This window comes from Apis florea, unplaced genomic scaffold (assembly GCF_048593485.1).
Source record: "Apis florea isolate Af1SG1 unplaced genomic scaffold, ASM4859348v1 contig_3158_pilon, whole genome shotgun sequence".
NCBI lineage: Eukaryota > Metazoa > Arthropoda > Insecta > Hymenoptera > Apidae > Apis > Apis florea.
Window position 1 is genome coordinate 6,141,264 of NW_028256713.1, and position 16,386 is coordinate 6,157,649.

The 16,386-nt window shown below is 23.4% G+C and overlaps 2 protein-coding genes and 2 long non-coding RNA genes across 7 annotated transcripts; 2 read left to right on the plus strand and 2 right to left on the minus strand.

Moving 5' to 3' along the window:
- The first annotated feature begins 384 nt into the window (after positions 1-384).
- On the plus strand, positions 385-7,603 carry LOC100863314 (solute carrier family 23 member 1). Of its 2 annotated transcripts, XM_003698708.4 has the most exons (13): positions 385-621; positions 2,255-2,371; positions 2,726-2,883; positions 4,420-4,625; positions 4,690-4,816; positions 4,982-5,102; positions 5,281-5,536; positions 5,716-5,844; positions 5,960-6,118; positions 6,197-6,276; positions 6,432-6,573; positions 6,680-6,812; positions 6,912-7,603. In XM_003698708.4, exons 1-13 carry the CDS (start codon positions 589-591, stop codon positions 6,988-6,990), a joined length of 1,740 nt encoding a protein of 579 aa, XP_003698756.1. In that variant the 5' UTR covers positions 385-588; the 3' UTR covers positions 6,991-7,603. The 2 variants fall into 2 exon arrangements, with proteins under 2 accessions (XP_003698756.1, XP_086765746.1); XM_086909620.1 differs by lacking the exon at positions 2,726-2,883 and having other exon boundaries at positions 479-621.
- On the minus strand, positions 2,455-4,553 carry LOC147657466 (uncharacterized). Its single transcript, XR_015292431.1, has 3 exons — positions 4,425-4,553; positions 2,691-2,915; positions 2,455-2,549 (listed from the first exon to the last, which is right to left on the minus strand). It is a non-coding gene; the product is annotated as an uncharacterized LOC147657466 (long non-coding RNA).
- On the plus strand, positions 7,279-11,240 carry LOC100863197 (sphingomyelin phosphodiesterase 4). 2 transcript variants are annotated; one of them, XM_086909619.1, is made up of 14 exons: positions 7,279-7,404; positions 7,817-8,116; positions 8,198-8,300; positions 8,400-8,631; positions 8,735-8,957; positions 9,017-9,129; positions 9,209-9,367; positions 9,430-9,601; positions 9,676-9,864; positions 9,946-10,164; positions 10,234-10,329; positions 10,398-10,574; positions 10,668-10,897; positions 10,987-11,240. In XM_086909619.1, exons 1-14 carry the CDS (start codon positions 7,378-7,380, stop codon positions 11,123-11,125), a joined length of 2,379 nt encoding a protein of 792 aa, XP_086765745.1. In that variant the 5' UTR covers positions 7,279-7,377; the 3' UTR covers positions 11,126-11,240. The 2 variants fall into 2 exon arrangements, with proteins under 2 accessions (XP_086765745.1, XP_012349090.1); XM_012493636.3 differs by having other exon boundaries at positions 8,747-8,957.
- Positions 8,402-16,084, minus strand: LOC116415353 (uncharacterized). Of its 2 annotated transcripts, XR_015292430.1 has the most exons (5): positions 13,986-14,323; positions 12,964-13,175; positions 9,207-9,342; positions 8,541-8,624; positions 8,402-8,478 (listed from the first exon to the last, which is right to left on the minus strand). It is a non-coding gene; the product is annotated as an uncharacterized LOC116415353 (long non-coding RNA). The 2 variants fall into 2 exon arrangements; XR_004225969.2 differs by lacking the exons at positions 8,402-8,478; positions 8,541-8,624; positions 12,964-13,175; positions 13,986-14,323 and adding exons at positions 15,681-15,868; positions 15,954-16,084.
- Positions 16,085-16,386: the final 302 nt, after the last annotated feature.

Sequence of the window (16,386 nt, forward strand, 5' to 3'; positions counted from 1 at the left end):
TATATGAATGAGATTTCTTGGCATGCACATAATTGACACGTGTATTTCAAAACAATTTAATTTTATAATTTATTATATATGTTACTGTATAATTATAATCTACTATAATAAATTATAAATTAAAACCTAACATCATTTTCGAATACAACATTATTTAGATTGAATTATTTTAAAAAAAAGGTATAGAATTCTATAACTTGCTTAAAAAATTATCCTAGAATAATATTTTGTATTGTTTTTCTATCAATAGATATATTTTTTATAAATTTTTAATTGTCAATTAGTCGCGCCTCTACTTGTTAATTTCCATTCATATTTCTTTGATCGCCATCGTCGTCAAAATAAAAATAATCCAGCTAATACTTGGTTTCTAAGCAGTCATTTAGCGATAAATTAAGGAGCGATCATATCTATTGACACAGTTTGTCGCTAACGTTTAACGTGGACGCGCGATATCAAGTGAAAAAGCGTTTCCATTATTCTTTTTGCGATTCGTTTGAAGTTTTTCATATCTTTGGATTTTTGATTACAATTGAGATTAATGTAAAAAAAATTAATTTTATCCATAAACTTCAGTATAACTTCAAAATGTCTGAAAATGGAATGCAGATGACCGAGGTGGTAAGTGATTGAGAAAGTAATGTGTACAATATTAAATATTTAATAATTTTTTGTTTTTTCTTTTTTTAATAAATTTTTAATTGTTTGGAATTTCTATAATAGAAAGATTTTGATCACATCGAGCAATTGAATATAATTTAACGATTGCGCTTGAATTAGAGGAATATAATAATTTATTCTTCAATAACATTATATGCTTTTGTTTAACATAAATTTTCACTTATTGTTTAATATTTAGATCTAGAATTAAATCCCATTTATCTAAAAAGATAAAAATATAAAAATTTAATATATTCATAATATATAGATGACATAACAATATTTAAATTGATATAAATTTAAATTATAAAATTATTTTATATTTAATGTCTAGTCATAAAAATATTCTATTAATATTCTCATGTGTGTGTATGCATATATGATAAAAATATTTTTAATTTACATTTTGGAAAATATATTATGATTTTTATACTCCAAATAATATTTATATTATTATGTGAAAAAAAATCAATACTTTTCAGATTAGTAATTTAATTCAATATATTCAAGTTATGCAATGTAAAAGTTTTAAATATTAATTATTCTTAAATAAAAAAAATTTTTTTCTTTATTGATATTTTATTTTAAATAATATATTTAATTAAATATAATAAATATGATTAAAAAACATAAGAAACATTGAATATCATCTGTCAAAATGTAAATTTGATTGTGATCCTCAATAATCGTGTAGCTAAAAAAAAATAACATTCTAATCGATTCATTAAAAATACATACTAACTACGTCATGAATCTAATAAATTGTGATTAGATTCAAGATCGAATGATTATTTCTGTTTTACCAGTAAAAAAAAATAGATCCTATAAAAATCCATTTTTATTAATCAGATTTTACGCAACATTTTAAATTCATAGTAAAATAGTATAATTACAAAAATAATATCGCGATATATGCATATTTTGAAAAAAAAAACAAAGTAAACTATTAATTCTACAAAATAAAATTGTACTAAAAGCTATTAGTTCTAATTAATTAATAATAATTAATTCTAAATTAATTTAATGTTTTATTATTTAGTGGAATTTAAAATATTAGAAGTTAATAAAATGGTAATTGTTAAAATTATTAAAAATAATTTAAAAAATTTTTTTTGAGATTAAATAAAAAATTTTTCTAAAAATCAATAAGTGATAGTTTCCTTTAATATAATTGTTTAATATATAGTATATAGTATAATTGTTGAATAATATCATTAGATATATATTATTATTTTAATGAGAACGATGAGATATATCTTTGCTCGGTTTATTTTACTATGTAATTATATAATCTAGTTTCTTATTATTAAAATAAATTTATGTATATTCTATTGTGTATAGCAGCTATATATTCTCATTTTAGAATTATTATTAAATAAAAAACATTTCCTTTAAAAAAAAATTATACTGTCATTAAAAATCTTCCTATTTAAAGATAAAATATAAAAAATCTCTTATAAAAATTTGAGTTTAAATTTAATTTTTTCAGAATTAATATACGATTATAAATGAATTTAGATAATTTTTATATATGACATTTAATATATATATATATCTAATGATATCATATATATATATATGATTATTGTTTTAGAATATAGGAAATTCAACATTAACACCGCCGAATAAAACTAACAACAGAAATACGAATCTCACCTATGGCATTGATGATGTCCCACCCTGGTATCTTTGCTTATTTATGGCTTTACAGGTACTTTTCTTTACTTTTATCGTGATATTTCAGATCGTTTATATTTCAGATAAACATGTTTGAAATAACACAATAAGCATAAGAACGGTTAATTCTTCTATTTATTTTACTATTTACAAAATCTTGATTATTCGACTTCTATCTAATAATGTTGATCAATATACTTATAATCGTATATCTATAATTATACATCAAATGATAATAATATAATCAGTCAGATAATGATTTTACATGAAAAAAATAAATTAAAAAATATGGAATAAAATTTTTTCATTCCAGGTTTTAATTTATTTTTTCTGTTAAAATCATTCTTACTAACATTTCTTTTAAAATTAATTATATTATGTTTTCCAGCATTATTTAACTATGATAGGTGCAATAGTCTCGATTCCTTTCATTTTAACACCAGCTCTATGTATGGCAGAGGATGATCCAGCGAGAAGTTACATCATCTCCACTATGATCTTCGTTACAGGACTTGTCACTTTTTTTCAAACTACCATAGGATGCAGGTCATTAAATTAATAAGTTTTTCTTTACCAATCTGAAAAATGTGTAATTCATATTTAATTTTATCATTATCGCATTTTTTTTAATTACTCCAATAAAATTGATTCTTTCATAAATTTATAACTCTCTCTATTCATAAAAGGAGTTAAAAGTGTTTTCACGCATTTTAAAAACTCATATTAAAAAAATTGTTGCGCATTATTCTAAAATATTAAGTTGATAAGACTAATAGGCACCATGAATTCAACTTCACGCAATTATATATATCTCGAGCAACATATAACAGTTAATTCCAGCTTAGTCTCACGATCAAAATTACAAATATTTCCAGCAAGATTATAATTACAAAATTTTGAGAAATGTGTTTACTATGTATTAGATATTATTGTTATAAATTTTAAATTAAAATAACTTATAGCACTTGCAAATGTACATGAAACTATTACAGGCCAGAATCCATTTAATGAAATATTTATTAATCAATTTGATTAATCGATTTGATGATTCATAATCCTAAGAAAATTAATAAAAATAAAGATATTTTTAAAGCTTTTTTAATTTATTAAATTTTAGAAAATGAGAGACAGATTTTTTGCTAATTTTTCAAAAAAATTTGTACCATTTTTTTGTATAATTTTTTTCTTTTTTTAATTTAAGTCAAAATGATTTTTATTTTTTTAATTTATAACATTTTTAATTTATATATATTTAGTTTATAGTAGTTTTTAATTATATTTTTAACAATTATCTTATCAGAATGCTAATAGTTGCGATATTTCATACCAAACTATTATTATTATGTAATTGTAAAGTTTATAATTCGCCTATAAATGGAGTAAAGTGTTTGAATTTTAAGAATCAAGGTTGGATACGAAAACCTTCGTAATCGATATTTATATGTTTATGCTTGATAACTTGTCTATGCCTAGTTCTAATGCTAATTTTCGTTGTTTTATTGCCGAGAATTATCTTGTTTAAAAAGATTTACGGATCGTTAACGATATTTAACAGTTTCTGAGAAATAATAATGTTCTGTTTTTACTTACAAATTTCATGACTTAAAATGAAGACGGAATTTTATTTACTTAATTTGAAAAAAATCATTTTTTTATTTATTGTAAATATATATATCATATCATAATTTGACTTTTAAGTCATAGAGATACATATTCATTAATTCTACATAATTCTTTTGATATTTTAGAATTTTATATTGTTTCTAAATACATTAATAATATAGTATACTTTATATTTCAATGTTTCAATATTTTTCGATATTATTTTACTATAATTATTTTATTATTCTAGTATTTTTACATTCTAAAAATCTAATATTTATATAACATTTAAGCAATCATTCTTTAAATTCGAATATTTCAATCTATTCTTATGCTGCAATACTTTAGTATTTACATATTATATTTATATATATTTTTCACTATTATATTTTTATTCTGTAACATTTCTTTAATATTTATATACTTTAATAATTAATAAATCATAATAATAATATTTATTTTTTTTATTCTTTATTATAGATTACCTCTTGTTCAAGGAGGAACCATTTCTTTTTTAGTCCCAACTCTTGCAATCTTAAGTTTACCACAATGGAAGTGTCCGCCACCAGAGATTTTAAATGAATTATCCTCTGCTAATCGTACAGAAATATGGCAAATCAGAATGAGAGAACTTTCAGGAGCAATTGCTGTATCCTCTTTGTTTCAAGTAATAGTTGGATTTGGAGGTATTGTATTTAAATTATTATTTGAACATTAAATCTTCCTTCTCTAATGTAATTTTTGAAATAGGTATTATTGGATATTTATTGAAATTTATTACACCATTGACTATTGTGCCAACTGTCTCCCTGGTTGGAATATCCCTTTTTGAGAATGCAGCTGATGCTGCATCTAAACATTGGGGTATCGCAGCTGGGTAAATGCATATTATTTTTTTTCTTTATAAAAAAATGATATCCGATAATTCTTAATTAAATTATCCTTATTTGAATAATTCTGAACAAATAATTTAATTAATAAAATTTAGTTCTTGTCACAAAAAACTTTTACATATTTCCTCTCGTGTATTAATCTTTTACAGAACAATACTGATGTTAACATTGTATTCTCAAATACTTGTTAATGTGCCATTCCCGGTATTAATGTACCGTAAGGGTCAAGGAATTAGAGTCGTGTGGTTTGAATTATTTAAACTATTCCCGGTAATTATATAATAAATATGAACTTAATAAAAATGGCACAAGTTTTTATTCCTGATTACTTCTTTTTTTTATTATTTAATTTTCTTTTAAATTTTATTTGTATCTATATTTTTGATATCGATGATATTAGTTTTTTCTATTTTATATCATCTTTTATTTTCACTTTCTTCTATTTTAGGTACTGTTAACTATAATAGTCATGTGGATAATTTGCACGATTTTAACCGTAACGGATATTTTACCAGTTGGTCATCCAGCCAGAGCAGATAGTAAATTAAAGATTATCAATGATTCTCCATGGTTCCGATTTCCTTATCCTGGTCAATGGGGTACACCCACTGTATCTTTATCTGGTGTACTTGGCATGTTAGCTGGTGTATTGGCATGTACAGTGGAATCTATCAGTTACTATCCAACAACATCTAGAATGTGTGGTATGTAACAATTATAACATCAATATAATAAATAAATAATAAATAAAATAAATAATAAAAAATATCAAATTTTAAATTGATTATAAAATAAAAAATTTGTTAATTTAAAAAATTAAAAAAATTTTTAAATAATTAGAAGTTTTTAAATAATGATAAAATATAAAAAATTTTATTTTTAGGAGCTCCTCCTCCTCCAATTCACGCTATTAATCGAGGTATTGGTATGGAAGGCCTTGGAACAATGTTAGCTGGTCTTTGGGGAAGTGGAAATGGTACAAACACGTTTGGAGAAAATGTAGGAACTATTGGTAAGTTATATAATATTCTTGAATTGTAGTCTATATGTATTGAATAATATTTTTTTAACGTTCATAAGTATAAAAATACTTTGAGCTGGAACTTATTTAAATGATATATTATCAGGCGTTACGAAAGTTGGCAGTCGCAGAGTTATTCAATGGGCGTGTGGATTAATGATCCTTCAAGGATTGATTAGTAAATTTGGCGCTGTTTTTATCATCATTCCTGAGCCCATAGTCGGCGGAATATTTTGTATAATGTTTGGGATGATCTGCGCCTTCGGTATATCATAATATATTTTTCAAATAAAATTAATTTAAAAGGAAAATTAAAAAAGAAATTAAGAATAATATGTTTTAGGTCTTTCTGCATTACAATATGTAAATTTAAATTCTGCAAGGAATTTATATATTCTTGGATTTTCCATTTTTTTCCCACTGGTAAAATAATTATTAATAAAATATTTAGCACATTAACTTTTAAAAAATATACGATTAATAAAGAAAGAAAATAAAAATTCACAATTAATAGTTGAATAGTACTTTAAGTTAATTTTATATAAAAAGATAATTAAATTATTTCTGTAAATTTTCAGGTTTTATCAAAATGGATGATCAATCATCCAGGAGTAATACAAACTGGGAACGAAATATTCGATAGTGTAGTTACAGTATTATTTAGCACAACTATCTTAGTTGGAGGTGTTGTGGGATGTTTATTAGATAATATTATACCAGGTATAATTCATAAAAAAACTTTTCATATATAAATGTTAATGTGTTTTTACTTATAAAATAATAACATGTTTTTTTTATTTATTGCTATTAATTATCTAATCGTAAGGTACACCTGAGGAACGTGGACTCATTGCTTGGTCAAATGAAATGGAATTAAATACTGCAAAAGACGAAAAAGGGGATCAAGAGCATATATCCAATACGTTTGATTTTCCATTTGGAATGGATATTTTACGAAGGTCTTTTTTCTTTTTCATAATACTTTTTTTTAGAACTTCTATATTTTATTAAAACTTAAATATTTAATTGATTTTTTCAAGTTTCAATGTTTTTTTTAGATGGAAATGGACACATTACATGCCATTTTTACCGACTTACAAACCTGGAATTTATTCATGTGGTCAAAGAAAACAATAAATAATTTAATTTTATTTGATAATGAATTGCTAATTATCGTATGAATTTTACAAAGCAATAACGCGAATATTGAATGAATCACTTTACAAATGATTGAATAGAATGTAAAAGAAAATGATATTGAAATGATACAAATTAAAGAATTTTTATATAAAAAAAAAAGCAATGCAGTTGATTTTATAATTTCTTATTTATAATTTTATGATTTCTATAAATAATATATTTTAAAATTAAGAAATTCTCTATTTTTTCCTAGGAAAAAATTTCTTGTAGTGGTAAACATTATTACTAAAATTGTGTGTATGGCGTGAATTAGTCAGTAAATTGTCAGTAAACTTTTTTAAATGTTACTTTTAGCAATTTGTGAAAACACAAATAAATACAAATATGGCTGCATCTTCAGACGTTGCTACGGTATTGCACACGTGTATCATATTTTTATTAATCAGATGTATATATTTTTTTGTGAAAACATAACCTATACTTAACCTAAAATTCGTTAACCGGCTTCTTTAAAGAGACTTTACAAATATTTATTTATTAAAACAATGCAATTAGTTTTGTAATTAATTAAACTGTATCATTTTTTATAAATAAATTAATATATAAAATATTGTACATGTTTTATTTTTATGAAACTGTATTAAACAAATATATTGCACATTGTAAATAGAATAACAATAAGAGATAAGATATATTTCGATTTTTTTACGTAGAATATTAAATGAAAAATTATATTAAATGTTTTAATTTAAATTAACAATTTAATTTAATTTTATTTTATTCTACACAACTATCTAATTTAGTTCATATAATTAATATGCAGATCAGACTACAAAGATACTTAAACATGCCATTGGTGCAAAGATGCAAGGAAATAGCAATGTTAATAGATGAATCAAGCACAACAGAATTACAACATGTATTTTCAATATTAATAGATTCGTTATTTGGGATTACTGACAATATTGGTTGGGGTTTACATAGCATTACTTTTAAGAAAAATGCTCAAGAATATGAAACACTTTGTAATTTTCTTAATCCACAAGGACCTGTCTTTTCACTATGTTATAAATTATTACCAGATTGTTATTTAAAATATAACTTCCCAGTTTCATTTTTACCAGTATGTAAAAAATAGATTTGTATATTAATAAAATTAAAAAAAATTAATAAAATTTAATTTCATATATTCTTTTCATTTTAGGCAAAAATACGTTTAATGTTAGAGGAAGGAGTAATACCACCATTTTATCTAGACAAAATCAGAGATGATCAAAGTACACGTTGTGTATCTGCTCTAAATATGAGTATCCTTTGATTTAATACTTTAATATTTTAATAATTCAATAATTCAATAAATTTATTTTTTTAAATTCATATAAAATAAATCCTTAACAATGATACATACCCCTTTGAATATTACATTTTCCATTTTGCATATCATTTAACAAATCCATGGTTACAAGTACAGCAGCAGGAAAATGTCTGGATTAATTGGGAAACTGTTTATGTTCAATTAGCACATTGTTACTTATATCATTTTTTACCTAGAGATAATTCCCCTGTTTTGCCAATAATTAGTCCATACATCAGGAAAACTCCTCAACGAAAACTTGTACAATCACCTGAATCTAAAAGGTATTTTTTAAATATTTAACAATGAATAAATTAATAAAAAATACAAAAATAAAATTATAATGATTTTAGAATTATTTAACAGTAAATGAAAAATTATAATTAGAAATTATTATAGAATGCAAACACCACGACTTTTGAGAACATCGATATTATCGCCAGGATCTCCGACTTCCACATCAACCGTACCGCAGCAACAATGTTTGCCACAAGTTTGGAGAAGTGAAACTGTAGTTCAAGTATTTCTTGATTTTTGGGTAGAATACATAGAAGATGATAAATTATGTTCACCTTTAAGCACATCATATCCTGCATCCGTACCGCGCCGAGTAAGTATATGTATAAAAATTTTCTTATAAAATATATTTATATATAATTGTAATTACAGCACAGTATTCATTCTGGAGAACATATACGTTTAGTTCGAGCGTTTATAAAGACTTTGCATGAATTTGCAAATAGTGCCACAGGCGACAAAAGTGCAATGGATGAACTTAAACGGTATATTAATATTAAAGAAAAAGTTAAACAATAATTAAATATTAATATCACAAGGTTTTGTTAAAAATATTATTTACAGAATTATTTTGCCTTCCGTCCAAGGCAAAATCTATACATTTCTTCGAAAAGCTATACATCATTGGCCTCTAGATAGTTCCTTTAGATTAATTCTTGAAGCATGGTTAAGCTTTATTCAACCATGGAGATACTTTCCTAGTATAACATACACAAAAGAAGGGTAAGTATATAATAAAAATCTATTAATAAATTACAATTAGAAATTATTTTACTTTTTTATAGTAAATCTGAAGAAGAAGAAAGAGGAAAGATACATGATCCAAATAGATGGATGCCTTTTATTGCACATAATTTATTAGCATATTCAGCAATATTCCAACAATTACTTCCACGATTTATGAGAACAGATCTTGTAGCTCCAAAAAATGCATTAATGTTATTCAGAGTTACAAAAGTACATTAATTTTTTTCAAATATTTGACTTATATATTATTATTTAGGAAATTTAAAAAAAAATCATATTTATAGGTTTTTTCACAACCACATCTAGCAAAAATAATATGCGAAATAGAAAGTCATATGGATGATGTTGGACTAAGTAGAAATCGATGTGTAACTACAAATCAATGGGCTTCAATTGTACGACAACAAATTTCGGAACTAGAAGGACCAACTTATCAATATGTACCAATGTTTTCTATGTCTACTGTATCACAAGTAAATATAAAGTATATATACATATATATATATATATATAATATATATGAGATATTTAATTATTTTTTAATTTTTTCTTAGGTCGTATGTCTATTAAGTACAATTAAACAAGCATATTTAACAGCAACTAGTTTAATCGATGCATTAGAAAAAAAACGAAAAAGTAGACGATTTTTTTTAGCATTATGGGAATTCTTTTATGGCGAGGATTATTCTTCAGATGATGTTAGTATAGAAGAAAGACGTCGTGTTCCTATTTATTTAGCAAATGCACAACAACAATTAATTGAAATCTTCGAGGTAATAAGAAATGAAAAATATTTTTAGATTTTAATAATTTGATTTGATTTTAATAAATAGAATTTTTAGATTAAAGTAGAAGACATTCCTCAGGTAGCTATTGAAGCTGATGAAGAATACCATGAAAGTATTTTATCAACATCTTTTTATCATAGTCAATCACAGGTTAATAAAAAAATTGTTTGTTTGTCAATTGTTATTAGTAGAAAAGTTCTAACTTATTAATTCTTTAGATGGACTCTAGTTTAGATACAAGTAAACCAGGTGTATTTGTACCTATTCAAAAAGATAGACAAACATGTCAATATATCGAATATATGGGTGATCCAGAATTACAACCAATTCGAAGTAACGAATGTGCATTACTTGTTAGGAATTTTTATAAACTTTGTACATATATAAACGTAAAAGTAAATATTTTTTCAATAATATATTAGAAAAATCATATTATTTTAATTTTTGACTCAAACATCTTTATAATTATAATCATGTATTTTGAATAGTATCGGCACAAGATAACTAGAATGTACCATGAAAGTGGTTTTTTCGGAAACATTTATCGACAAATATTACAACCACCAACAAAAATTGTGAAATTGCCAAAACGAACGCAAAATGGACTTTCCTGCGGATATGAGGAACGTATTCCACCTCGATTGAGTTTGCGACCACTAGCTAATTATAGCTTACTTGTACCCATAAGTCTTGGATCATTTATTACTTGGTTTACAAAGTATATTCTTAATTAATATTTTTTATTAATACTATGTTAGTTATTTTGGTAATTAATATTAAGAGCATATAATATCAATTTATTTACAGTTATGGAATCTTTATGTTTCTTGGATTTGTTTTTGTTATATGGTTCATATATATAATAATACGAGCAATATTAGAACCATGGACTCAATCGAACAGAAACACATTTAGAACGAATAATACATCATTTTCTATGAATTGATCAGCTTAAAATTGATATATTGTATAAAAATTAACATGTATTCATTAATATGTAATTCCAAATATAAATTGTATACAAATTATTTTTTGTAATATTAAATATAATTAAAAAAATATTTAAAAATATGCTTCTTTAAACATATGGAAATCATTGTTTTTTGTTTTTTCTTTTTTTAAATATAGATAATATGAAAAACATAAAAACATAATTCATTTGTAAAGATTAAGACTTAAAAATATATTCAATTTGTAAAAATTATTTAAAATTTTAAATTTTGCAGAAATTAATACAAGTAATTAAAATTTACGATATTGAAGTGATAAATAACTTTTCAAATCTAGTGGCTATGAATGCCACTAGAGTAGTTATTATTTAATCAATATCACGTACAAATAACTAATCATTTCTGTCGATCAAAGCATATGTAGCTTAGCACAAATACGACGGAGTTCGTTAACGTTGATATTGTGATTCGGAAAATTAATATTGGAGTATAACAGAAATGTTTCAGATAAAAGAAACACAAATATATATAATTAATAATTTTTCTCCATCTCATATTGATTTTTTCTTTTTTTTACAAAGATATATTTAAAAAATTTATTAAAATATATTAAAAAAATTTAAGATAATTCTTTAATCAAATATGTATTTATATCATGTTAATATATAACATTATTACATATTTAATATAAAATATTGAATAAATTTTATATTAAATATATACCATATGAAAAAAACTATATATCTTTTTAATTGGATTCCACTATTCATCACAAGATCCTAACAACTTTTTATGTTCCCCTACCTGGAAACTACCTGAGTTATCATACCAAATTAACTACTACATTACATACATATAGTATGTAATATATGTAAGACGTGCTATACAATGAAGCCAATTGAATTTTATTAACCAATTAATTGTAATTCTATTGCAAGATACTAAAAAGTTTCTCAAGATATAAAAAAATTTATTAGAAAAAATCGTTAATTTTTTTTTTAATTTTATTACTTGATAAGAAAATTCATATTTATATTATTGGTTTCTCATATACTTTTAATCACATTAAATTATTAAATATTTAGTAGTATGAATGTGTAATCATCCACACTAGTGTGACGTATTCAGGCTAATGTAAATTTATATTCTTGGTGTTATTGTCTAGTCATGATTCATTCAGTTTCGCGACACAATTAATAATCCTTTTATGTCAATGACTTATCATGCATCTTTTATATACATTAATTAGAAATTAGAATAAGAATAAAACTGAAATTATTTATTATATTTAAAAATTTTTTCGTATCGATTTATCTGTATCATGTAGTATACATGATATAATTTTTAATAATAAAATAATAATTTAAGAAAAAATTAAAAAGTGTATATATCTTGGAAAAACTATATTATTTTTCAACTTTATTATATAAAAGAAAATCAAACACGAAAGATATATTTTGCTATAAAATTGAATTCCTAGAAACTTGCAGAGAAATCCGATTTTTCACTTCAAACGAACTTACGACGCATACACGTACAAATATGGAATATAACCACCTTGCGCGAAAAGGAGAAGGAAAAATGCGCAGATCCATTTGTCTAGTTAGTCTTGGTAGTAATCCGATCCTATCTAACGTCGAATGGAATAACAAATACTCGCTTTTGATTCGATTAATAGAATATTGAATAAATAGTTTATTTCGATGATTTATATTCTATAAATATGTATATATTTTCAATTAATTATATATGATTGAATTAAAAAAAAAATTAATATAATATAATTGTATTTTTTTTAATTTTAATATATATAATCATATTTAAATGATCATACCTCTTTTATTTTGTTTAAAAAATGAAATGGATAATTCCTCGTAGAATCTGATGATTCAGATAAAATGACTTCCAGAGACTTTTGTACTGATATAAATAGAGAGATGGTGTTATAAATAAAGTGTTAAAAAAGAAATAGAGTTTTCTATTTTCGTCATTATTATGTACACGCATGCGTGTAGTTAATTACATCGATTACTTTTTCGAATTTTCCTAAGAAAAAGAAACATCATATAAAATGTTTAGTAACAAAAAAAAAATACGATAGTCATTGTAATAATATTGTCCCAATAAAACAAATTCCTTTTGTAATTAAAATCTATTTAAAAAATATTCTTTAAGTTAATGAGATTTAACTCATATTTTCAATAATTGCGCAATGATTTTGTAACAATATATATACAAGTTTTTTTAAAATGCAACGTTCATTATACGAATTGTAGTTGAACATTTGATCACATTAACAAAAGGGAAAAAAAATATAAAGTTTTTTCATGCCGAAGAATTCAAAGTATCATGAAAAGTTCCAGAGACGGAATAAAACTCTTAATTTTGTCGAGAGGATACTAAAGTAATTTGTACTACTTATTACTTACTAACTACCTCACATACTTACATCTACATAGTATATTTCATATGCATCGACTTTTATCACTTATACATATAGACAAGTCATTGAATTCTCACTTATAGCACGCTTATCCAATTACAAATCTCGTAAAATGCTCACGAAGAAATGCTACCGCAGCATATAATCAATAATTTGAATAATTATAAATTAAAGCTTTTTTAAACAAAAATTAATTAAATAAGATTATTTTAAGATAATTTAAAGTACATATATATTTATTACATATTTATCAATGCTTCAAACAATATAGATTTAATACAGATATACTATTAAAATTTAAAATTTAATTAATAAGATTGAAAATTCAATATGAATTATAACGAAAATATATATAATTGTTATAATATAAATAAGATATAATAATTCAATATTTCAAATTTTTTAATTTTTACCTTCATTTTCAAAGAATTTATTTCGATATGCAATCAACTTAGATGAAACACAGAAACATTAACAATAAAATTGTCAATTTTCTTTTCTGGTCTACTACTACCGCCATAACCTCTAACTGTGTCTATTCCACCTCCACCGCCACTATGTCCCTGTGTATCACGAAGAAACTCAGTTACGCGCCACGGGGTTGAGAAGACGGTCGCGTTCCCTGGATGCGTTTTATTTATGACCGCCTAATTTTTTTTATTTAACTCGCATTTTTAGAAAAGCATATCACATAATAAGCGTCGATGACTGATTGATTTATGACGCCTCGGAAAAAGCGCGCGGTGTTATTGATTGACGTTGATTGGTTCAGTGAAGATCTGCGTGACTTTGATTGGCTATCGAACGAAATCAAATCGGTGTTCTTTTAAATATTCGAATAATTGAAATCCCCAAATTTTGATTGTTATTTAAAATATGAATTAAGTACATTCTTTCGTAAAAATTAATAAAATCAAAAATTATGTTTTAAAAATCTTAAAATAATATATTAAATAAATTTTATTTAAAATATTATATATAGAAGCTATAATGATGATAGGCAAGTGATATGTTAATCCTCTATAAATAAACGTAAAAGTTTAGAAATACAGTATCAACGAATATGATGATGTTAAAATACTCTTTACTATTATTTATTATATTTATATTTACGATGACTTTTATTTTCTTTGATACCACTTTAGATATTTTGAATTGGATTTTAAATTCTTAACCTCTTTTCTTCTAGTTAAAATAAAATCAAATTTTTTTTTTAAATTATAATGAAAATTATAAAATTATAGTATGAAAATTTATTTGTAAATAACATTTATTGCATGCTTAAAATAAATATTGAGAAATGTTTTCAATTAAATGTTTAGTACTTTTATAAATAAACTTGATGTTCTATATGATTTTAATTTATTACATCACAAGTTAACAATAATTCTTTTTATCACCAAAATAATCACGTAAGAAAATGATTGAAGTAATCATTGCTAATCTTATCTTTATTAATTTTTAAGTTTTTTAAAAATAAAGTTTTTGCATGATTATAAAGTTCAAAACTTTAATCTATTTTTCTTCTCAAAGACTATTTTTTAATTATATCTATCGTAAAATAGAAAATAGAGGATTTTTTAATATTAAATATTAAAAAACAAACAAGCATTTTTAAAAAGAGTTTAAAAAGTAATGCATTTCAATAGAATTAAACTATTGTAAACTGGAGATAAAAATGTTGGCCTTCAAATATATTAAATATATATTATATATAAATTAAGATTTACAAATAAAAATAAAAAATGGATATTCAGAAATATTCTATTATAAAATAGATTCATAAAAAAATAAAAAATAGAATTTAGTTTGTATAACATTTATACTCGATTTAAAGAAAAAAATAAAAACGAATTTAATTGATTAAATTATTCAAGTCATCATAATTATTTTTTCTACATAATTTCAATTGAAGTGATAAGAAATGAATTCATTGAATTTACATAAAAGAATAGGCGTAATTAAAAAATCAATAATAAGAACTTTGAAACTGTTCAATATTTAAAAATGAAGGAATATTTTTTGAATTTATGATGTTGATGACCTCAATATCCAATATGGCTAAAAATATAATCAAAAGCACGCGTATCACCGGAAACTAAAATTACCTTCTGATGAACATGGTTGGAAGATGATGTTGTATGATAAGCTTTGCAAGTATGCGACCAAAACGTGGTTGAACTCTATTCAATGAACTTGATCATTTGCAACCCGTGATTTCCGGTCATCCTGTTTCTCAATGGACGATTTGTTGTTCTTTGACAGAACGTAGTTACTCACTGATACCTTAAATTACCTGTGGAAGAAATTACTCGAGTTGAAAAGCTTTATTAATTCTGGACAAAGATAACGAGAATTGAAGGCTCATTGAACAAACTTACACAACACAACAGATAGACACAACTTAAGTTCTGTATTATACATAACTTCCACTTGTAGTCATTTTGAAAGAAGATCGAGAAATAGAATTATTAATGTAATGAATGCTACAATTTTTCATGACTTCCACTTAAATATTTTGAAATATTTTTATTTAAAAATGTAATAAACATGAAAAAAATATAATTCATAAAATATGATATTTTATATGATTTTTAATTTAAATATATTTTAATTCGTGGATTATATATATATATAATAATTAAATTATATATATATATATATATATATATATATATATATATATTATATATATATATATATATAAGAGAATTATAATAGATATATTATATTTCTAGTGAATTGATATGTCGTTTGAATGGCACAACAGAGATATGAACAGAAAGCTTGTCGACCGAAAAATGGTATAAAATT